The sequence below is a fragment of the Scyliorhinus torazame genome, chromosome 16 (assembly GCF_047496885.1).
Source record: "Scyliorhinus torazame isolate Kashiwa2021f chromosome 16, sScyTor2.1, whole genome shotgun sequence".
Lineage (NCBI taxonomy): Eukaryota > Metazoa > Chordata > Chondrichthyes > Carcharhiniformes > Scyliorhinidae > Scyliorhinus > Scyliorhinus torazame.
Window position 1 is genome coordinate 159,691,836 of NC_092722.1, and position 23,295 is coordinate 159,715,130.

A 23,295-nucleotide genomic window follows, 5' to 3' on the forward strand; every position below is an offset into this window, starting at 1 on the left:
AAGTGGACAGTAAGAATCATTAAATCCCTGCAGAAGGAAGCCATTTGGCCAATTGAGTCTGCACTGACCCTCTGAAAGAGCACCCTACCTAGGCTCACTCCCCCACCTTATCCCTGTGACCCCACCTAATCTTTGGACACCAAGGGGCAATTTAGTGTGGCCAATCCACCTAACCTGCACATCTTTGGACTGTGGGAGGAAACCGGAGCACCCAGAGGAAACCCATGTAGACACGGAGAGAATGTGCAAACTCAACGCAGACATGTACCCAAGGCCGGAATCAAACCTGGGTTCCTGGCGCTGTGAAGCAGCAGTGTCGCCGTGCCACCGTTGAAGGAAATAAACCAGCTGGATAGAGCAAGGGAATGAGACTGTCTGGATTGGTCTACAGCGAACCAGCCTATACTTGTTGGCCCGAATGGCCACACATTGTGCCATAAATGACTCTTTGTAACTTAGTGTAAGTGCAATTTTGGATAGCATGTAAACATGCCATTGGTCTTTAAGTTATTTTTTCTGAACTGAAGATCTGTGAAATAAAACAAAGCTGATATGTTTTTGAAGCCAAGCATGTCATTCACAATTTTGAAGAAATAAAAGGATTGCAAACAAGATAAATAATAAATCCAAGTTAGTACAGGCACGAGACAATACCAAAAGACAATTTCTAGTTTTACAAAGTCAGACACAGAACAACAAAAGAAAACAGTTTCATTTTAAAACAGTGCTTTATATTTTACTTCAACATTGGTTTAGAAAGCCAAGAAACAGTAGCTACATGCAATAACTGAATTAGAAATGAAATGGAAAATGGTAAAAATTGTGGAAGAAAATGGATTCTCTATCCATCTCTGCTACATATTGTGTACTAAATCGATGGTGAAATTATCCCTAAAAAGGACTGTGTCATTTTGGGCGGGAATTGCAGGTTGATTTCCGCCAAGAATAAGGGCACGATCCAGATCACAATGCACCCACACGTAGGGTGGGATTTACCGGCTGTTCACGGCAGCGGGATATTCCAGTCCCGATGGCGCATGGGTCTCCCTGTGACGAGGGGTGCAGTCAACGGGAAATCCCATTGACAATGGCGGGACCACAAAATCCCGCTTGCGGGCCGCCTCCTCCGTCAGAAAACTCACGGCGGGTTGCATGGTAAATCCCACCCATTGTCATTTTTTGGAGCTCGGACATTCTCACTGAAAACCCCACACTTTTTTCGGGAGTGGGGGAACTAAGGACACCGACGAGACAAGCTCCTCAGAGATCGGGGTGCCCTTTTTCAAGGGTTCCAGGTCTAAAGTAAAGCCACATCCCCCACCCATCACGACCCTCCTCCCCCCCCCCCGCCCCCCGCAGACATGGGCAACACCTCCAACCCTCACCCTCGGAGGGCAACCTCCCCGATCGCTAAATGTCCGCGTGACCCCTCCCCAACTCCATCCAGGCATGAGGGGGACTCAACCCCACCCCCATCCGTTCTCATTGACATCAGGGTATCGCCCTCTGCACCTCCCAAATGAGTATACTCCACATTGGGTCACTGATGGCCCCCATCTATGAGACCACCCTCTTTTAGCCCCCTTCATCCCCACCCTTCATAGCCTCCCCATCACCCCCTTCACACCAATCCTTCATACCCCCCACTCTTCATACCCCCCCCCGCCCCCTTCACGTCCCCAACTTGATACACCCCTTCAAGCCTCTCCCCTTCAGGACCCCACTTTGTGCGCTCCCTTCAACATCCCCCTCTCCATTCATGGCCATGGCTCCTTCAGACCCCACGCCTTGGCAAGCTGCCTGGAACCTTGGAACTTCCCCTGGTGCCTGGGCAGTGACAACCTGGCACATGGGCAGTGCCAACATGGCACCACTCCACTGCCAGGTTGGCAATGACAGGGTGCTAGGTTCAGTTTAAAGACTCATTTAAATATGCTGTTCTGGATCAGGCCCAGCGAGGACATGATCCAGATCACGTTGGATGCCATGGGTCGGGAGAATCGCGAACGGTTTGGCGCCCAGCGCGAATCCCGTTTTGGACTCTCCCACTATTCACCAGGAATATTGGGATTGGTGTGAAGCAACACGGTTAGAAAATTGTGCCCCTGTTTTCTGACAAGGATTACAAGTAGGGATACAAAAGTGATGCCATGATTAGAAATGCTTATGTAATGCAAAGTTGTTTTTGTTTCCTGGATGGAACATTATTGTAACAACATGAGAAGTCGGCATGAAGGGTGAGGAGGAAGAAATTAATAGACTCAAATACGTATCACTCCACAACAGAAAAAGAAAGAGGAATATGAACTCAGTCACAATTTCATCAAGTACTCTTCCTATAATTAATTAAAATAGTTTGGAAATTCAATGCAAGAACAAGTTAAAGGTGTCATTCTGAAGTCAAGTACCTTTACATTTCTTTGGTTTTGACTTTTACGGTAAGAATAAAAAGAAATAAAACAAGTCAAACTAAATAATAAAAAGAATGTCTTCCATTATTACCATCTTGAGTACTATGACAGTGAATGATGTATTTTTGAGTTGTAGGGCCTGCCAATTTTTAAGAATCTATAAATGTTAAGGTGTGTAATTATTTAAAATACACAAAGTATAACACCCAATGAATCCTTTGTACCAATAAAAGTGGTCTGTGATTTATTTTTCCAAGTAGAGCTTTATTTCTGCATTAGGCACTGTCCTTTGAAAATTAAAATTAAAGGCTTGGATCCCCCCCCCCCCCCCCTCCCCCCCCCCCCGCAGACTTTATTTTTTCTAAACTCTCCTTCATTAAAACCCATTTGCTGCATTTACATTCCTTCAGCTACATCCGTATAATTCATTTCAGGTGCTTACTGCCTTATAAAAACAGACATCGGAATTCATAGTCCCACTTCAAAGAGTCGATAACTACTTGGAGCTGTTCATTAAACTGTAAAATGGAAGTTACCCAAATGTGATAATGAAAGCTTGTGAAATCAGTTATGCAGCACTAATCTAGTAATGGTAGTCCTGAGACGTATATCAAAAGAGTAAAATGGCAAGCATTTTTTTTTAAAACATGTTTTTCAAGTATTTAAAGGATGGGTGTTTTAAATGTCTTAACAGCTTGACAATTAATTTTGAGACTCTTGACAGTTAATTCAGACGGTTCATTTTGACGTTCCAATGAACTTGATAATCATTGAGTTTATGCACTTTATAACACACATTGATGTCTACTTTAACAATCTCAAGGGGTACATTAGCATTCCCAAAGGGCACTTGACCTCCCACAAAGGGCACCTGGCCTGCCCTAAGGATATCCTGGGATTATATCCGAAGAGGAACCCTCCTCTCCAAAGGATTCCACAAAGTTCAGACCTGCTTCTATCAGGTCTAATCTGCACAAATTGGGTTTAGACACCTGGGTCACTAAACGTAAGACATGAATAGGCAACTGTCTCCGTGAAACACGCGAGCACAAATCCCAGCCAGGGACCATTGCCGGCCCCATAAAAATGGAACGTGCCATATTCAGGGGTGGGATTTCCGAATTTTAGCTTTTTCGATTGTTTACGCAATGATTAACATCCAGGCCAAACTCTCAAAGGTATCCAATTTTGGACATGTTCAGCAAGTTAATTCAAACTATCAGAAGACGCCATATTGACAGTTCTAGTTGCAAATTGAGCCAAATGACAATGGCATCACAACTAAAAATAATGTCTGCATCTTAGTAGAACTGCTACAAGCTACTTTGTTCGAGAAAAAGTTCAGCTAGTTAATACTTTGGACCTAAAGTGCTTCTTGAGAAATATTTAGCTTTAATCTGTTCTGGACTTCCAGATGAAGTAGCCATTATTAAAATTCAAACAATTTTACTACATTCAGTTTGTATAACAAAACAGATATTGTTACTTCCAAATGCTGTAAGTATTGATGGTGATATTATTGTACAATGTATAAAACAGATTATTAATATTGGGGAAAGGTCCTAATCTAACTCTTACTTGTAAGTATGAACCAAAATTGGCCCGTTGTCTTCGGGCTGTACTCCTCCCTCTGATCTGTGAGCATGCAGACAAGTGAAAGAAACTGAAGAAGGTGACATGATAACTTAAACCTTCAACAAACCCGGATAATAACCGTAACTCAGCCATTCATCTACATTTTATCCTAAATCATGTGTTAGCCAGTCGGAGAAGGAAAGCATCAATTTCTGCTGCACGATGAGGTGATTTTTTAAAACAAAATGCTATGACTACCGCAAACGTAAATTCATCTAGAGAATTTTGAATTTTAACCCGTTACCATATCATTTAAAAAAGGATAAGTGACACTAAAACTGACAACACAAGAGGCCCAATTACCTCCAATAGTGAGTTCTTAATTTGGCATGAAAAGGAACAATTGATCATTAGATTTCTTATACACGATATTGGCATATGTCGATCACAGATTTAATGATCTGGTTCTATGGGTGGGATTCTTCAAGTGCGCCCGCCCGCCGACCGAAAATTCCCGCCCGAGGTCAACGGTCCTTTACATTGCCCGTCCGTGGCAATCTTGCAGTGGGCACGGTCGGAGAATCCAACCCATTGTTAATTAAACATCCCATACCAGGTCCTGCAATTACTTGGTTCCAACTCCATAATATAAACCTCTGAGACTAACCATAACGCAATTAATTAATGCAGCATCGCGGCTTCAATTGTTATAAAATTTTAATCTTTGAAAACCTAAAATTATGAAAAATATTCAAATATGACACCAAATGGCAAGAAAAGCAATTTCAGGTTTCAAGTCTTTTTCACTTGACGTATTTAAGTGTTCCTGAAAGCAACAGACATTTTTTAATGACAGGTAAATTTCTATTAATGGTAGATGTTAAAGGTGAAATGAACAATTATTGTGATTCTGTCTTCAGCAGAGAGATCTAGGTGTTCTCATGCATGAGTCACAAAAAACTATGAAGGTACAGCAAGTAATCAAGAAGGCTAATGCAATGCTATCCTTTATTACAAGAGGACTTGAACATAAGAACTAGGAGGAGCAGGAGTAGGCCATTCGACCCCTCAAGCCTGCTGTGCCATTCAATACGATCATGGCTGATCTCATCTCCACCTCCCTGTCCACTCCCCATAACCCTTCGTCCCTCCTCTAATTAAAAACCTATCTATCTCTTCCTTAAATGTATTTAGTGTTCCAGCATCCACTGCACTCTGGGTTAGAGAGTTCCATAGATTCACAACCCTTTAAGTGAAGTAATTCCTCCTCATTTCTGTATTTCTGTTTTAAATCTGCCACCCCTTAGCCTAAAACTATGCCTCTCATTCTACAATGCCCAATGAGGGGAAACATCTGCTCTATGTCTAAGCTGTCAATCCCCTTTAGTATTTTCTAAACCTCAATTAGATATCTTCTCATTCTTCTAAACTCCAGTGAGTATAGGCCTAATTTGCTCAATCATTCTTCATAAAACAAGTCCTTCATCCCTGGAATCAATCTAGTGAGCCTTCTCTGAACTGCCTCAAGTAAGGAGATCAAAATTGTGTGCAGTACCCCAGGTGCGGACTCACCAATGCCCTCTAGGGTAGCAACAACACCTCCCTACTTTCATACTCGATTCCATTAGCAATGAAAGCCAAAATTCCATTTACCTTCCTTATTACCTGCTGCACCTGCATACTACATAGTAACTTTCTCCAGAGGAATAAAAAGGCAACACAAAAATATGGATGTTATAATTCAGTTACACAAGGCATTGGTGAGACCGCATCTCAATTCTGTTCTGTGTGCAGTTTTGGTCTCCTTATTTAAGGAAGAATGTAAATGCGTTGGAGGCTGTTCAGTGGAGGTTTACTTGATAGATATATGGAATGAGCGGGTTTTCATCTGAGCATAGTTTGGAAAAGCTAGGCTTTAGAAGAGTGAGGGGTGACTTCATTGAAATATATAAGATCCTGAATGATATTGACAAGGTGGACATAGAAAGGATGTTTCCTCTTCTATGTGAGTCCAGAACTAGGGGCACTGTTTTAAAATTAGGGGTGGCCCTTATAGGACAGAGATGAAGAGAATTTTTCTCTCCCAATGAGTTGTGTGACTTTGGAACTCTTCACCTCAGAAGGTGGTAGAATTGGTGACACTAAGGGCACGGTGGCTCAGTGGTTAGCACTGCTGCCTTACAGTGGCAAGGACCCGGGTCACTGTCCGTGTGGAGTTTGCACATTCTCCCCGTGTCTGCGTGGGACTCAACTCCACAACCCAAAGATGTGCAGCATAGGTGGATTGGCCACGCCAGATTGCCCCTTAATTACGAAAAAAATTGGGTACTCTAAATTTATTTCAAAAAAGGAATTGGGGACACTGGGCGGGATTTTGTGGCCGCACCGGCCCGGCAACCAGAAATTCCCGCCCGAGGTCAAAGCACCTTTACACGGCCCCGTCTCGTTCGTGGTGACCTTGTAGCCGGCTCGGCCGAAGAATCTCGCCCACTGATTATTCTTGAGGCAGAGGTAGATAGATTCTTGCTAAGCAGGGGAATCCAATGTTATCAGGGGTAGATGGGAATGTGGAACTCAACATAAACACACGAGCTATGATCTTATTGAATAGCGGAGCAGGCTTGAGGGGCCAAATGGCTTATTTCTGCTCTAACGTCACATGCTCGTATGTTCCTATGAAACATGGCAGCGCAAATTCAGTTATAAATTTACCATGCTTGACAATCCTAGACAGGACTTACTGACCAACCAGCCACGTGTTTTTCAGCAGCGGAGGTGGCCCACCAGCGAGATTTACCATCCTCGCCATTGTCAACGGATTTCCCGGGAAACCCGTGCGTCGGTGTGGGACCGGAATATCCCGCCGGCGTCACCAGTTGGTAAATCCATCCCTATGTTTCCATTGTTCATTCGTGACAAATTGCCAGAGTTTGGTGTGACAAATGGACTTCTTAACCACAAGATAATAAGCACTGCTCCATTTCATCAAGTAGCTTCTCGTAACGTTACAATGCCTTGCCCTGAGGAAAAGGTGTTAAGAGTACTCCAGAATATTGGAACATTCTGCAGTAATTATGTTGCATCACAGAAAAAGGCATCAAATATATTTCTTCTTAAATGTTGGGAACATTAATACACCAATCTTTTGAGTCCATGAACGATTTTTGTCACCTGCTTGAGCCGATAGACTCAAATTTGATCCATAGCCTAGTTGGAGGCGGCACAACAGAAGCTGGAGCCACTCAAGTGTGATGCTTTTCATCTCCAGCTGCATTCAGTGCGACCCAAGTGGTACCCGATGCGGTGAAGGGTGTTCACATGGGTGTCCCCTGTTCCCCACATCTTGTCACGACAGCAAACAGACGCACCAGCTTATTAGATGGACCATTTACAAACTTGAGCCATGTAAATGCATTTAACATATTCACTTGTCACTATCCAAACAACCTGGGAGGGATCCTCAGGCCCCCCGCCGGGTCGGAGAATCGCCAGGGGGGCGGCGTGAATCCCGCCCCCGCCGGCTGCCGAATTCTCCGGCACCGGGGATTTGGCGGAGGCAGGAATCGTGCCGCACCGGTCGGCGGCCGTTAGCAGCGGCCTCCCCGGCGATTCTCCGGCTCACAATGGGCCGAGTGGCCCGTTTTCGGCCGGTCCCGCCAGCGTAAATTACAACGGATACTTACCGGCGGGACCTGGTTCTGAGAGCAACCTCCGGTGTCCTCGGGGGGGGGGGGGGGGGGGGGGCGCAGGGGGGTCTGGCCCTGGGGGGTGCCCCCATGGTGATCTGGTCGGCGTTCGGGGCCCTCCGGTCCGCGGGCGGGCCTGTGCCGTGGGGGCACTCTATTCCTCTGCGCCAGCCGCTGTAACAGTCCATGATAGCTGGCGCGGAGATGAACCCCCCTGCACATGCACAGCGATGATGCCAGCACACGCTGGAGTTCCCGCGTATGCGCCAACACGCGCTGGCTGGCGGAGGCCCTTCGGCGCCGGTTGGCATGGCGCCAAGCCCCTTCCGCGCCGGTTGGCATGGCGCAGACCACTCCGGCGCCAGCCTCGCCTCTGAAGATGCGGAGGATTCCGTACCTTTGGGGCGGCCCGACGCCAGAATGGTTCACGCCACTCCTCGGCGCAGGAGTGGCCCACCCCGCCGGTTCGTGGAGAATCCCGCCCCCTGTGTTCAGCTGCAAGAGGCACCCATCAAGAGAATTTTTCAAAGGGTCACGCAGGCAACCTGCAGGGTAGAATCACAGAAACCCTACGGTGCAGAAGGAGGCTATTCAGCCCATTGAGCCTGCACGGACCCTCTGAAAGAGCACCCTACCCAGGCCCACTCCCTCACCCTATCCCCCACCTAACCTTTGGCACTCAGGGGCAATTTAGCATGGCAAGTCCACCTAATCTTTGGACTAGACATAGACATCGATAACATAGAACATACAGTGCAGTGGAGGCTATTCGGCCCATTGAGTCTGCACCGACTCACTTAAGCCCTCACTTCCACCCTATCCCCATAACCCAATAACCCCTCCTAACCTTTTTTGGTCAGTCACCCAAGGTCGGAATCGAACCTGGGTCCTGGAGCTGTGACCACTGTGCTAACCATTGTGCCACTGTGCACAAATAGGTAATTTAGGATACATTCTGCTCTTGCAACATCTCTGGAAGTTACTGCACTAATTGGAGGAATTGTGGCCAGTTCCTGGATTTGGCAAGGAGCATTGTTGCATCCTCACAAGGATAGCAGGATGTTTTCTGACCTGCCCGCAGTAAGTCTTCAATGTGGGCTATGGTCACAGTACCTCTGGGTCTGCAACATGACATGGAGATGGAGCAGAAGGTGCAGAGAGGGCAGGTTCAGTGTAATACCTTCTACTAAGTTGGGGTAAAAATCGTCCATGCTCCTTGACAGTGGCAGGAGGCTATCTGGCAGCCTAGCCAGTGCATTCTGTGTCTTGGTATGCATCATCAGCATTATCCTGCACCCCACCTCATTGAGATCCTTACCGAACCCCCCCAGGACCCATCTGCAACCTCACCCTGCAGTGACATGGTAAACTTTTTCCATCACCTGGCTGTAACTCACTCATGGCCAGTGACTCAACAAATGCTAATCCCAACTCTACACCAGCCTCTTAGGTGTAGTGCTCACATCTGAGCTTGTGCCTGTGATAGTTAGATCAGGTAAAATCATTAATCAGTGCTGTCCTGTTGCTCTCATGGTGCACGATGTCTGGGTCTCTTGGGTTTCCAAAAGCAGGAAATCAGAAAGGAGAAAGTTGATATGAAGGGAGAGAGGTTGATTGGAAAGCAAGAGGTCCATGGTTACACCATCAGCAACTTGCTCATCATGCCGTATGCCAGGATAGGGTGAGCTGGGAATTGAGATGGGAGATAAGGCAGTAAAATTCTGTCATCCTTAATGTTCTTAGTGAGACTGAATACCAAAGACTATGCTGCAGCCTGCTACACGATACAGAGAATCTCAGTGAAGCTCAGGAGGCGTATGCATCCTTGTCCCTCACCAGTTTCTAGGCATTCTTATCCCCCACCAGTCTACTCTGCTCCAAACAATTATGGGCAATTGAGCAGTGTGAGAGGTTGGTGAAGCAGAGGGTAGGATATGTCATGTGAAGCCACATCCACTGAACTTGGTCACCCATGTGAAGCCGTTCAATCTCGTGTCACCAGGCTCTTAGAATTGACCTCCCTGGCCACTGGCTCCCCTTTCCTTTTTCAGATTCCTCAGGGCTTCCTGGCCCTTCACGGAAATCTCTTCCTTTTCAGATTCCATAACTAATGTCTCCATCACTGCATCTCTGACCCTTGGAGTCCTCACTTTTCCTGAGCGCTCCATGTGTGCTACCATTCCATGTAGCCAGTGTCAGTACAGGTAGCTGGCTGCATCTCCCTTGTGCTCAACCAGCTTTAAGGGAAGTACATTGCTCTCTGCAAAACTGCTCGACTCCCTGCTGAGCTCTTAGGCAGCCAACACCATGTACTCCACTTGGATCAACAGCACTATCAGATAGGTGAGGCAAGGACACAAGTTTGCATGCTGCCTACTTCCAAGGTAACAGATGTGTTCTGGTCAAGGATCAAACGGCCTCACGCCCAAAGTGGACTAATTTTCTGTCCATTGTCCCTTACAAATGTGCGGTGAGTAGGACGTTATATCGGGGGAGTCATTCTCTGACACCCCCCGCCGGGTCGGAGAATCGCCGGGGGCTGCCGTGAATCCCGCCCCCGCCGGTTGCCGAAGTCTCCGGCACCGGAGATTCGGCGGGGGCGGGAATCGTGCCGAGCCGGTTGGCGGGCCCCCCCGCTCGATTCTCCGGCAGTCCCGCCGATAAATTGCCTGTCCCGCCGGCGTAAATTAAAGCACCTATTTACCGGCGGGACAAGGCGGCGTGGGCGGGCTCCGGGGTCCTGGGGGGGGGCGCGGGGCGATCTGACCCCGGGGGGTGCCCCCACGGTGGCCTGGCCTGCGATCGGGGCCCACCGATCCGTGGGCGGGCCTGTGCCGTGGGGGCACTCTTTCCCTTCCGCCTCCGCCACGGTCTCCACCATGGCGGAGGCGGAAGAGACTCCCTCCACTGCGCATGCGCGGGAAACTTTCAGCGGCTGCTGACACTCCCGCGCATGCGCCGCCCCGACATGTCATTTCCGCGCCAGCTGGCGGGGCAACAAAGGCCGTTTCCGCCAGCTGGCGGGGCGGAAATTCCTCCGGCGTCGGCCTAGCCCCTCAATGTTGGGGCTCGGCATCCAAAGATGCGGAGCATTCCGCACCTTTGGGGCGGCGCGATGCCCGTTTGATTGGCGCCGTTTTGGGCGCCAGTCGGCGGACATCGCGCCGTTTCGGGAGAATTTCGCCCCACATTTCAGATCAAAAGCAAATTGCCTCATTCTGGAAACTGGCATGTTGCTTTATATTTTGATTCACACCAGGACCCCCAGATAAACTAAGGCAGGAGTTTAGGGATTTATTAATAAAACACCAATATTTTCATTATAACTTTGTTAATCTACTGACTTCACTACCTGGAGCTTCCAGTGACTCCTCATAACTTGAGTATTAAATGTTGCTTTTAGTTAGGCAGTGGGCAGTTTTGGGTGATTAAATAGGCGCTTTTAGAAATATTCTCTGTTAGCTGCCTACATAATTATTAGTATGTTGGGTGGAATTTTGCAATAGTTTTTCCAAAGTGTTGCTGCCGGTGAGAAAACCGGAGGGAACCCTCCTGGTGTCCTCGGCGGGAACTGTCGCCCTATATTCAGCATCTTTCACAAAAACTTTTTATCAGGGTTTCACAGCACACTGGTGATGGCCTGCCTCTGATTCGTTCACCCCTCCACCACTTAATGGCTGTAATCAGTGGGGCTCACCATTTAAGTGCCCCCACCAGCACTTGTTCCAATTTGGGCCCGGGGGGTTTGGAGGGGGGGGGGGGGGGGGGGGGGGAGCGGGGGAGGTGGTTACTGCCATAAAGACTGCAACATGCTTCACCGAGAGAGCCTTCAGCAAACTTCTGGATGGGGTCCAACAAAATCAGGAGACCTTCTATCCATCGGGCATCCTGGGAGCAAAGTGACCAACCCCCACCTGGGAGGCTGTGGCCACCATTGGCAGCGCCAGCTCACTCCAAAAGAGGACAAGGTTGCTGTCATAAGGAAATGAATGACCTTCCTTCTGGAGCCAGGTAAGTGTAACATCTCTCACACCATCACCTAACACACCCCTCACACCTCCACAGAGATCTCTCATCCATGCACCAGCCCCTATGCAAGCGCCTTTCCAAGGAGCCTCACTCTCTCCTCTGTCACACATGGCAAATCACCCACAATCCCCCCTCGCAGAAGCACCTCCACCCTTGAGAGCCCACCTCCCCTTCGCCCCTAGGGTGTGGATTGGGGACGTTCAATCAACCTGCGTTCCAAACTCACAGGGGAATGAGACGCTGATACCCATTATTTCCTGAGCGGGGTGACTGATGAACTCTGCTGCCCTCCCGCCTTGAATTAGGGGCAACATATGTGTCATCTTTCTATAGAGAAGTGGGTGTTCAATGCTTGGGGGTTCGGTTCCCAACTATTTTGATCAACATAAATAACTAAGTAAACTGAATCAAATAAACTGAGGGACAAATTAAAGGGACAGTGCCTTAAACAAAAACTGCCTTAAACAAAAAGCAATTCACAGATGAGACTTAAAACATCATCACTGGGCACCAATCAGTGGCACACTCAAGCATGGCAAGACTGACCAAATTAGCACAACTGATTCATCAAGGAAGGGTCAGGGAGTTGATTAGGCAACTTCCCCCTGTGGCAGGCAAGGAACACATGATTCAGTTCGTTTGCAGTCACCTTCATTCTTGGAGGGCACCCCCATTCCCCCAGGCTCTGAATTAAACAAGCCTCCTCACCTTGAACAGCCTACCACCCAGACTTTACTCCCTGATAGCCTGGCCTCCATTTCCCTTCCAGACACCTCATGCTCTGAGGTTATACATTGCAGGCTGAGGGTTGGGAGTTCATTCTAACTGCACTCGTCCTTCCCCGTGTGAGGGTATTCTGCCCTCATGTAGCTACTAAACATCCCTTGTCAGACTACCCCACACTGCCCATGCATCCTGACATTTCACCTGATCCTACCCAGGGGCCTCACAGTCATCCCCTGTGCTGATCCTGTGAATTCACCCAATCCCACCCACCTCCAGCTGCCACTCTAGAAGGGTAATCCCTCAGCATGGAAATGGCCACAAGCTCAGCAAGGGGGACCATACATACCGGCCGCCAGTCCTGCAGTACCACAGCAGTGAAGGGCCACTCAGTCCTGTGAGAAACCCCCATCGTTAAAATGCTGAGACACAACTCATAAAATCATAGAATTTACAGTGCAGGAGGAGGCAATACAACCCATCGAGTCTGCACCGGCCCTTGGAAAGAGCACCCTAGCCAAGCCCAACTCCACCCTCCCAATAACACAGTAACCCCACCCAACCTTTTTGAACACTAAGGGCAATTTAGCATGACCAATTCACCTTACCTGCACACCTTTGGACTGTGGGAGGAAACCGGAGCACCTGAAGGAAGCCCACGCAGACATGGGGAGAACGTGCATACTCCGCACTCATTCCCCCCCCCCCCCACTCCCAAGACCCTAATTCCTCTTGCCTGGGTCACCCCTGCATCCTCACCAGTGCTCCCTCTCCATTTTGCACCCTGGCGGGTGATGGCAACCTGAACGCTGACCTCCGATATCCCCTTTGGAGGCGAGGTCACCAGGTTCTCGCTTTTATGCAGCTGTTGTAAAAGTCCCCCCTTCCTGGGGAACGTCATTACGCCATTGGTGAAGAGCGTGGAAAATCGGGAAACGTGATTTTGCCAGCAAGAATTGCATTTCCCGACTCTCACGAGATATTGCGCCCATGTCGCCGTTCTCGCTGATGGCTAATGCGGGCTCAAAACACCGCCCATTGAATGAGATAGGGATCATCCAAGTTTCCAGTGAGTTGTAGCTGTATGATGAGAGATACCTTGATGATCTTTGCATTCCAATTTTGAACTTCAAAGGATGCCAGGAATATATCTCAGGGAGCATTGTTCCCAGCTCATCCACTGTTCTGAGCCCATTAAGATACAAGATGCTCTCGGTTTGACAAGATTACAGATGATGTCCTGTATATTGCAGTATTGTCTATGATACCTCTTATTGCTATTTTGCAAAATCAAACTAACTCCTGTTTAGTTTGTATGCATGACCCTGAGCTTTCATTTTAATTCTCCATCCCAGTCCAACTCTAACCGTTCTGTCTTTGGCCTCCTACAGTTTTCTGATGAAGATCAATGTTAACTCAAGAAATATCATCTCCTCTCTACTTGAGGTACTCCACAGCTACTAGACCATGGTTTTTCAAAGTCTGACTTGTGACCCGTGGGCAGGTCACGGGCGGGTGTCAGGATGGTCGCAGAGCGATAGGCCCTGCCATTCCCTCAGTGGTCCCGATTGTGGAGGAAGCACCCAAGAGCTGCTGCTGACTTTTACATCGAGAACTGTGGCCGCTGCCACCTTTTAAATGGAGATACGTTAGGCTATCTGGAGTCTTCCGGCCAGAAGAGGCAGCAGAGAGCAGGTCATGCACCCTGCACATAGAATTGACATGAAGAGGTGTCCAGGTGCTTGTTTTTGGCACAAAAGCAAGGAGCAGAGTTGCTTCGATTTGCAGCTGCTGGCAAGGAATGCAAGTGAACTGTGAAGATCCTAAAAGTATGAGACGGGCAGAGATTCAAACAGGCAGATTACCTATTGGACAGGCTCTCACAACAGAATCTGCTGGAGAGAGTTGCTCGGGAGAGTCTAGGGCAGGACAGAGCAGCGGTAGTGTTAGAGCTCCAGGGCCTCTATCTAGTAAACAGCCCCGAAAAAATAAAATTAACTCAGTACAAAGAAGTATAAAGGTGACTTCTTGAGGTATGGTTTTGTCAACTGTAACAATGCAAATAAGAGGCAAAGACCCTGTGTGTTATATGCAGGGGAGAAGTTTCAGAATTTGAAAGAGCAGTTGTGTGAAAAATTCCGTTTGAGGTTGAGACCCAGAGTCAGTTATTAACTTAGAGCTGACTCCAAATTAAATACTACGCGTCTGCAGCTTACCTGCAATACCACATTAAAAACACGACAAAAGCTCATTAGGCTGTCAGCATTCTGGAATAGCATCTCCCAGGAGTATCCAGTGCTGAGTAAAACACACATTTTGTTGCTATTGCACTTCAGAACAATCTACATGTGCGAGGTTGGATTTTCCGCTTTCATCAAGATGAAGATGGTGCAGAGGAACTGGTTAAAATTCATATTGCCCTCTGCACCTTTGAACAAGATTAAAGAGAGATTGTGAGGACAAAGCAGGTTCCCCTTCCGCATTAAAAGGTAAACGAACATGGCGTGTGTCGCGAAGGTTGGCCAGCGTGGGTCCCGGAGGTTGGCCAGTTGGCAGAAGTGGGTCTCGGGAACAAAAGTTTCAAAAACACTGTTTTGGACAGCAGCTGTTGATAATGTTTCTATGTAGATCTCCTCTCGACGTGTGCCATTACCATCCTGTTTGGCCTTGAACATTTGTCTGTTTTGTCAACTGGGCTCTCCTGCCTCCCAAGCTATCACAAACCTTTCCTTTTTGTCCTTTCTCCACCTCCCACCTTTACCTGCCTCTCCACACTTGCTTAAAACCTGTTGCATTCCTAAACTCTTTCCAGTTTGAAACGAAAGGTCAGGGATCCAATGTTAACTTGTTTCCTGTCCACAGATGCTGCCTTGCCTGCTGAATATTTTCAACATCCTCTGATGTTATTACCAAATTCTGCAAGCCATTATTTTTGCGAATTGTTTATTCTGCCACTTCCCAAAGTTTAGGAGGGAGTTAGGGAATTGAGCAAAGTAAATAAAGTAATGAAGGTTTTCATTTCACCCCCGAGGCTTGTTGTTATTATAATTGTGCATGCAAAGCCACATTGCCAACCCTGTGGCATGAAGCGCAAGAAAAAATAGACTACAATCCGTCAGGGGAACAAAAGGTAAGAATTATTTCAAACATGCAGTCAACAAGGTGAAATTCAGAACTTCTAATCTTAAGTGATTTAAAAGAAAAATAATTTTGACATGCTTTAAACAATATAAAGCTTTTAACCAAATTAGTATACATACTAGTCAGTGCACTACAAACACAACACTCCAGGCAGTATGGGATACCTCATTATCTGAGGAGTTTCTGGGAGAGTTGGAGAGCTGTTTGGCTACTTTCAGTGCTTCTATCCTCATGGCTGCATACACTAGCTCTTCCTGGCATTGAATTGGCAGGGAATAATCCGTAGAAAAGGAGGATTGGAAAAAAATATGCATAAGACTTTGACTGTGATCAAATGTTGGAGAACACACAGAAATAGACATGCAAATGAAAGCGAACGCAAATAGTGGCCATGGAGCAGGAAATTGCTTTCGGTACAAACCTGTAACTTGTACGCAAATGCCGAAGGGTCCTTTTCAGCTGTGTCAGGCTGCAGATAGTCAAGCTCATCATCAATGTGTCCTATAATCCTACTTAACAAGACATCTGCAGAGGCAACTGGTTCCTCAGGAGTTGCCTGCGCAGAAGGGTAGGGAAGGTGCAATGTTTCAGGATTAAGGTAGTTTGGTAACCCAATCTAGTAAACAAATTTTGACATTGGTGAATTGTGGTTAAGTTAATATGTGATATTTTCTTAAATCCCATGACTAAGAGAGCTTTTCTAAAAGTCACCGTACTTATTAGCAGTTACCAATGCAGAGAAACAGAAAAACAAGCCCAGTGAAAAACAGACAACTAAGCTGCAAAAATGTAAGTGTCCATTCATGAACCGTCTACTCGTTACTCCAAATTATCTTTTCACTGGTTTGATTCAGCTACAGGTAATGTTTTGAGGAAATTTCAATAGAATCATTAATCCAATATTGCTTTTTAAATTTACAGCCCATTTTTCAGCTTTAAATGTAAATTTACCCACCATAAGAAGTAAAATATGTAACTGATGCTTCCACTGTCAAGATTAATGGGGCAAGCCATGCTGGAAATACAATGATGTGAATGAGCCTGCCATTATTAATGTGCAAATCAGCCAGCAAATTCAGGGGATTAAGAAATACAATGTGAGTTGCGAATCTTCAGAACCTGCTGGTTAATTTATGTCACTCCACCATTTGTTTCACAAAAATGGTATTTCTCCTTCGCTCTCCCTCTTATTTTTAAGAACTTGCTGGATTTATACATTAATCAGTGATTCATTAAACTCTCTAGAGAAAGTCAACCCTGGTATTAACAGTTCCAGAACCTGTTTAATGAGGTGATAATTATTCAGGTAGTGCCAAATGAACTTCTCTGGTCCAGATATTCAATAACTTAACTGTGATGTATCTTTCCTTCAGGTGGTAAATTGTTTTTAGATTTTTAAAATGTTACATGTTAATATTTTTCCGTCATTTTGCTTTGTCTCTTTTCTTTCCTTTTTAATCCAGTTTTTCTTTTAGCCCCATCATATCTCTTTATGTACCTGATTTGACTCTCACTTACCCACTATAATTCACCCTCCTTCCCGCAGTTTCAATCTCAAACCTTGGGTCTCGTTGGTCCCACCATTCACTGAGGTCCCAGATACCCCTTTTGCCGATGCCACACCATGATCAGTTTGCACTTCCAGCAAGACCCCATAAAATACTCTTGAGTTCGCAAGGGTAGTAAGAAATCCAGCGAAATGGGTATCCCATGAGATATTGCACTCCAGAAAGCTCTAATCCAATAAATTTAATATAACTGGGTTGAGGGCAACTTACAATGAACAATGACATACCATTTCCCACACGAGTGCAGCATAGCTCTTTTGCACATTGCACTGGTTGCCATACCAGGGACCACTTTGTAACACACCCTGAAGTACAGTCAGAAAATATATTACTGGTGATCCTTCGAGGCAAGATGACTGTAAAGCTCACAAGGCTTAAAGATATCAGGGATGGGGTTTTCAGTGCAACCTGCCACATATTTCGCGGCAGCTGAGGCAGCCTGCCATTGGCCAGTGGTGGGATCTTCTGGTCCTGCCGTTTTCAATGGGGCTTCCCATTGAATGCGCCGCTCACCACCGGAAAACCACGAGGGTGCACCGCCGATGGGACTGGAAGATTTCCCCCCTTCCCCAGCGTGAATGAACAGAAAAGTCCAGCTCTGCTTTTCCAAAAGCTCATTCTCCAAACAACGTCTGACAGGTATCTGTGATTTTAACAAGAGAGTGAGACAGAATCATTTTCACTTGGGAAAAATAATTTGTTGGAACTGCTAGGCCTGCTCTACAGGAATCGAGTTGAGAAAAAATGTATTTGATTCCCCAAAATAGTGTGATACTAAGTAAAACAGACATTTTAAAGAAAATCACAGATTAGGAATTTGTAGCACATTTAATGAATCAATTGCACAAGATTATTTTTACATTCACAAGAAGTCTGCTTTTGCAACAGTCAACAACAAACCCCACGGATTTATCACCATGGATTTATCACCGCTGTAACATGAGGGACAAATTAAGTGTTAGTAACATGTTACAATGAAAGTGGCTCACTATACCTATTTGCACAAATTGCATCTTAATTTTCTGCATAATTTATACCAAAGAATCATGTGATTTGAGCATTTTTGTGCCAGCACCATGTTTTTAATCTTAAAGAAAACAGCATTTAATATTTTACGGCTGCTTTACCCTGAATTATTTGTATTGTACTAACAGCTGTGAGGAATAGTTTTTCCCTTGGAAAATAAATCATGATGTTACTTTATATCTGTTTTGAATTTACCCGGGCTCATGGAAAACCATTTATTCATTTATTTGAATTTAAAAAATAAGGAACGGATTCCCCGACATCACTGGCACAATTCCCAACCATTCCTCCTTATTGTACGGTATAGCAGAAATGGTACTTCGGTCATTATTGTCAGAATTCATATTGGAGTGCAGGATGTGTTAGATTTTGTAGTCAGGGGCAACGCAATGGCACTCTGCACTGCTCCCAAAGATAGCTGCCCTCGAAAATCTAGAGAACTCTGGGAAGTGTATTTCCCCTTTGGTGCAAAGTCAAGGGGATCTCCAAGAGTGCAGCAGCAAAAATGCCAGCAGACAGCCAATCACTTTGAAGTGCTCGCACAGAAAGAAAATCAGGAAGTTAAAAGCACTTTACCCGTCATATTTAATTAAAATTTTCAGATAGTAAAATACATGCGCCCCGCTCCACATTTCTGCCTCACCCCGCCGGCGGGATGCTCCATTACGCCGGCCCGTCAATGGGGCAGCCTCACGTCGTCAGGAAAACCCCGGGGCTGCCGGCAAAATGGAGCATCCCGTCAGCGGAGAATCCCGCCCATGATTATGTTTGGATTTAGATAGAACCTAAAATATCAACACATGCAATTTGAAAAAAACATATTTTTTATCATAATGGAGTAACTGTTCATGCTGACTTTTGTAAGGGCCACGAAGAATCCAGCACGAGTTTTAAGGCTACAAAATAAGAACGTTTATTTACTATAATAATGTATACATAACAGTAGCAGTAACTTCCCTTGCTACCTTCTCCTTCCTGCTGGTTCCTGAACTGGCCAGCTTATTTATACTAGGAGTTTCTCCGCCCCCCTCATTGGGGAAGTTCATACTCCCATAGGATGGTGGGATAGTCATTAGTCCCCAGCCAATCGTAAGTAGGCAGGTTATAACATCCCTCCCCCCCAAAGTCCAAGGAATCCACCGAAGACCCTGGCGAAGGAAGGCGTCAAACTCGTTTGGCCGCAGGCCGGACGCCATTTGCACGCGGCGCTGGATCAGGCGGCGTGTAACGAGACGGAGACCGGCGCTTCCGTGATGAACGGCGCGGTTGTACATCCACGGCCTGTGGACCCGAGGATGCCCCCTCTGATGTATCCTGTGTCTCCATCTCGGAGTCAGAGTCTGCTGCCTCCGTCATGTCAGCGTCTCTATCTCCATTCGGTCCCGTAACGACTTGCGCAGGCTTCGAGTGAGGCACCAGTGGAAGATTTTGAGGACTACCTTCCCTTGTCTCTGGTCTTTGCGGCTGTTGAAATGAGCTCCGGGGGCGGGGAATCTTTTGAGGGGATGATCTTCTGGACCGGACGTGGTCTACATGTTTTCGCTGGAGACGACCCTGGGCTTGCACTTGGTAAGATATAGGGCCCGTTTGGCGAAAGATTACACCATTGGGCACCACCAGCAAAATTCTGCACGAATACTGGGTCACCGGGCGCAAACTGCCGAATCGGACGATGCCGAGACAATCCCTGTCCCTGCCGTTCTTGTGTGCGGCGTACTTTTGCGCCAATGTCCGGGAAGACCATACTAAGGCGGGTGCGAAGTCTTCGGCCCATTAGGAGTTCTGCGGGAGCTACCCCAGTCACTGCATGGGGGGTGGTCCTGTATGTAAACAGAAAGCGAGCCAGTCTCGTGTCCATTGATCCGGAAGACTGCTTCTTTAGGCCTCTTTTGAATGTCTGCACTGCACGCTCTGCCAACCCATTTGAAGCCGGGTGGTAAGGGGCAGTGTGGATATGGCGGATGCCGTTCATCTTTGTAAACCTAGCAAACTCCTCACTCGTGAATGGAGTGCCATTATCCGTGACCAGCACCTCGGGGAGGCCATGCGTACTAAATGATAAACGCATCTTTTCAATTGTTGCGCAGGACGTTGTCCCCTGCATCTTAAGCACCTCCAGCCATTTGGACTGGGCGTCAATTAGTAGAAGGAACATGGATCCCTGAAAAGGGCCTGCGAAATCTGCATGTAAGCGTGCCCAAGGCCGCCCTGGCCATTCCCAGTGATGTAGGGGTGCGGCCGGCGGAAGCTTCTGATGCTCCTGGCAAATGGAGCAGTTTTGGGCCACCTTCTCAATGTCGGTGTCGAGGCCTGGCCACCAGACATAACTCCGGGCCAACATTTTCATCTTAGTCACGCCCGGATGCCCATTGTGCAAGTCTGATAATATCAGCACCTGGCCTTTTTCCGGGACAATCACACGCGTCCCCCACAAGAGGGTGCCGTCTTCCACGCTGAACTCTGACAGCTTGGAGGAAAATGCCCGCAACTCGCCTGGGAGCTGTCTATGCTGCCCACCATACAGGACTATGTGCCGAACCTTTGACAAGACTGGCTCCGTCTGGGTCCACTCACGGATCTGTGATGCCGTGACAGGCAAGGTGTCCATAAAATTTAGGGTTGCAACCACCTCACTGGTCGTGGGGGGTCGACATGGGGCCGGTCGATAAAGGCAATCGGCTCAGTGCGTCGGCATTTGCTATCTGTGTACCTGGTTTGTGCTCCAGAGACTACTCATATGCAGCAAGCAACAAAGCCCAGCGCTGGATCCGTGCAGAAGCAATGGGCGGTATTGGCTTATCCTCTCTGAAGAGTCCCAGCAGGGGCTTATGATCAGTCACGATAGTGAAATGGCGGCCGTACACATACTGGTGGAAGCGTTTCACCGCAAAAACCACTGCCAGGCCCTCCTTCTCGATCTGCGCGTACTTTTTCTCCGCTGCAGTCAATATGCGGGAGGCGAAAGCTATCGGTCGCTCGGCCCCGTTCTCCATCTTGTGGGACAGGACAGCCCCAATACCATACGGGGATGCATCACATGTGACGAGCAAAGGCTTTCCCGGATCATAGTGGGTTAGTAACCCAGACAACAACAATTGTTGCTTTACCCGCCGGAAAGCGGTTTCTTGCGGCTGACCCCAAACCCAGGTGTCATTTTTCAAATGGAACAGGTGCAAGGGGGCCAGCGTAGTTGCCAGATTGGGGAGGAACTTCCCGTAATAGTTTACGAGACCGAGAAAAGAACGAAGATGCGAAGTGTCAGTCGGGGTGGGGGCATGTTGAATTGCACGCACCTTCTCTGCGACGGGGTGCAGACCCTCGCGGTCCACCCGATAACCTAGGTAGACTACTTATTTTGCCTGAAATACGCACTTTGTGTGATGTAAACGGACTCCAGCCTCCGAAAGGCGTCTAAGGACAGCCTCCAGATTTTCTAAATGCTCTTGCTCCGACGTCCCTGTAATCAACACGTCATCTAGGTAGACAGCCACACGTGGTAAACCTCTCAAAATGCCGTCCATAACACGTTGAAAAATTGCGCAGGCAGAGGATACTCCAAAGGGCAACTGTGTATATTCATACAGGCCCCCGTGTGTGTTAATTGTTACATATGGTCGGGAGGCAGGGTCCAGCTCCAACTGCAGGTAGGCGTGACTCATATCTAATTTTGTGAATGAGAGTCCACCTGCAAGTTTCGCGTAGAGATCCTCTATGCGAGGCATTGGGTATCGGTCGAGTCGGGAAACTGTATTCACTGTAAGTTTATAGTCGCCACACAAGCGAACTGTGGCATCTGGCTTCATTACTGGTACAATTGGTGCTGCCCAGTCAGCAAAACGGACGGGCCTGATAATACCCAAACTCTCCAAACGAGTGAGCTCCCCTTCTACCTTCTCGAGCAAAGCGTAAGGAACTGGGCGCGCCCAGAAATAGCGCGGCGTGGCTCCTGGTTCAACTTGGATACGGGCTACGGCCCCTTTTATTTTCCCCAAACCAGGCTGGAATACCTCTGGGTATCGTCCTAGCACCTCAGTCAACCCTCCAGAAACTGTTTGGAGGATGTGCTGCCATTGCAACCGCAAATGGCGCAACCAGTCCCGACCCAACAGGCTGGGCCCATGGCCACGCACTACGATAAGTGGGAAATGCCCCTCCTGGCGTCCATAGACAACAGGGGTCATTGTAGTTCCTGCAATGTCCAGTGGTTCCCCAGTGTAGGTGGCCAACCTGGCCTGTGAGTCAGTTAATGTAAGGGTCTGTATACCCTGCTTGATGCGGTCGAATGTCCTCTGGGCGATCACGGAGACCGCTGCGCCAGTATCCAACTCCATCTCCAGCGGGTGGCCATTGACCCGTACTGTCACCTTAATGGGGGCCACACGGGGAGCTGCCACACAATGCAGCTGCAGGCAGTCGTCCTCCGTCTCCACGTCCTCAGGAGTGGTCGCCGCAGGTTCATCCACATGGAAGGTACGGCCTCTGGGCTGGTCCCAGTTATGGCCCCTGGGCTGGTCCCAGTTTCGGTCGGAACGACGGCGCCTCTGGCGTCCCCAGGACCGCCGTCCGCGACGGGGTCGGCGCCTACAAGTCTGACACGGACATGGCTCCTCATCCATTGGCTCTGGAGAAGGCTCCCTTCGGGGAGGAATGTCTGATGGCCACTGGCGTCGGTCCGGTCGTTGCCTCGCCCAAGGTACCGCAGGAGGGCGGGGGGGACATTTTTGGGCGGAAAGGGTTGCGCCCCAAGGCATGCACTTCCATTCCCTGTAGCTCCTGTACTCCTCGCTCTGCGCTCTTTCGGGACAAGACTATTTGTATTGCCTGTTGAAAAGTCAATGTTGGCTCCGCTAACAACTTTCTCTGGGTTGCTGCATTGTTAATACCGCAAACCAAATGGTCGCATAACATTTCTGACAAGGTCTCACCATAATCACAGTATTCCGCAATCCCGCGTAGCCTGGATAAAAAATCGGCAAGGGATTCTCCAGGGGTCCTCTCAGCGGTATTAAACCGGTAACGCTGGACTATCGTGGACGGGGTTGGGTTAAAGTGTTGCCCCACTATATTCACAAGTTCGTCAAACGTTTTGGTGTCCGGCGCAGCTGGGTACGTAAGGCTCCTAATCACCCCAAACGT

The 23,295-nt window shown here is 47.8% G+C and overlaps 1 protein-coding gene across 2 annotated transcripts in view; it reads right to left on the reverse strand.

The window, feature by feature from the left end:
- The window catches only part of LOC140393173 (uncharacterized), a 384,488-nt gene that overhangs the window by 38,132 nt on the left and 323,061 nt on the right, over nt 1-23,295 (reverse strand). For both annotated transcript variants that reach the window (XM_072479311.1, XM_072479313.1), the window contains 3 exons: nt 15,987-16,121; nt 15,730-15,819; nt 3,990-4,046 (listed from right to left, as the gene is read on the reverse strand). In XM_072479311.1, coding sequence (XP_072335412.1) covers nt 3,990-4,046; nt 15,730-15,819; nt 15,987-16,121 — 282 coding nt within the window. The remainder of the gene's footprint in view (nt 1-3,989; nt 4,047-15,729; nt 15,820-15,986; nt 16,122-23,295) is intronic.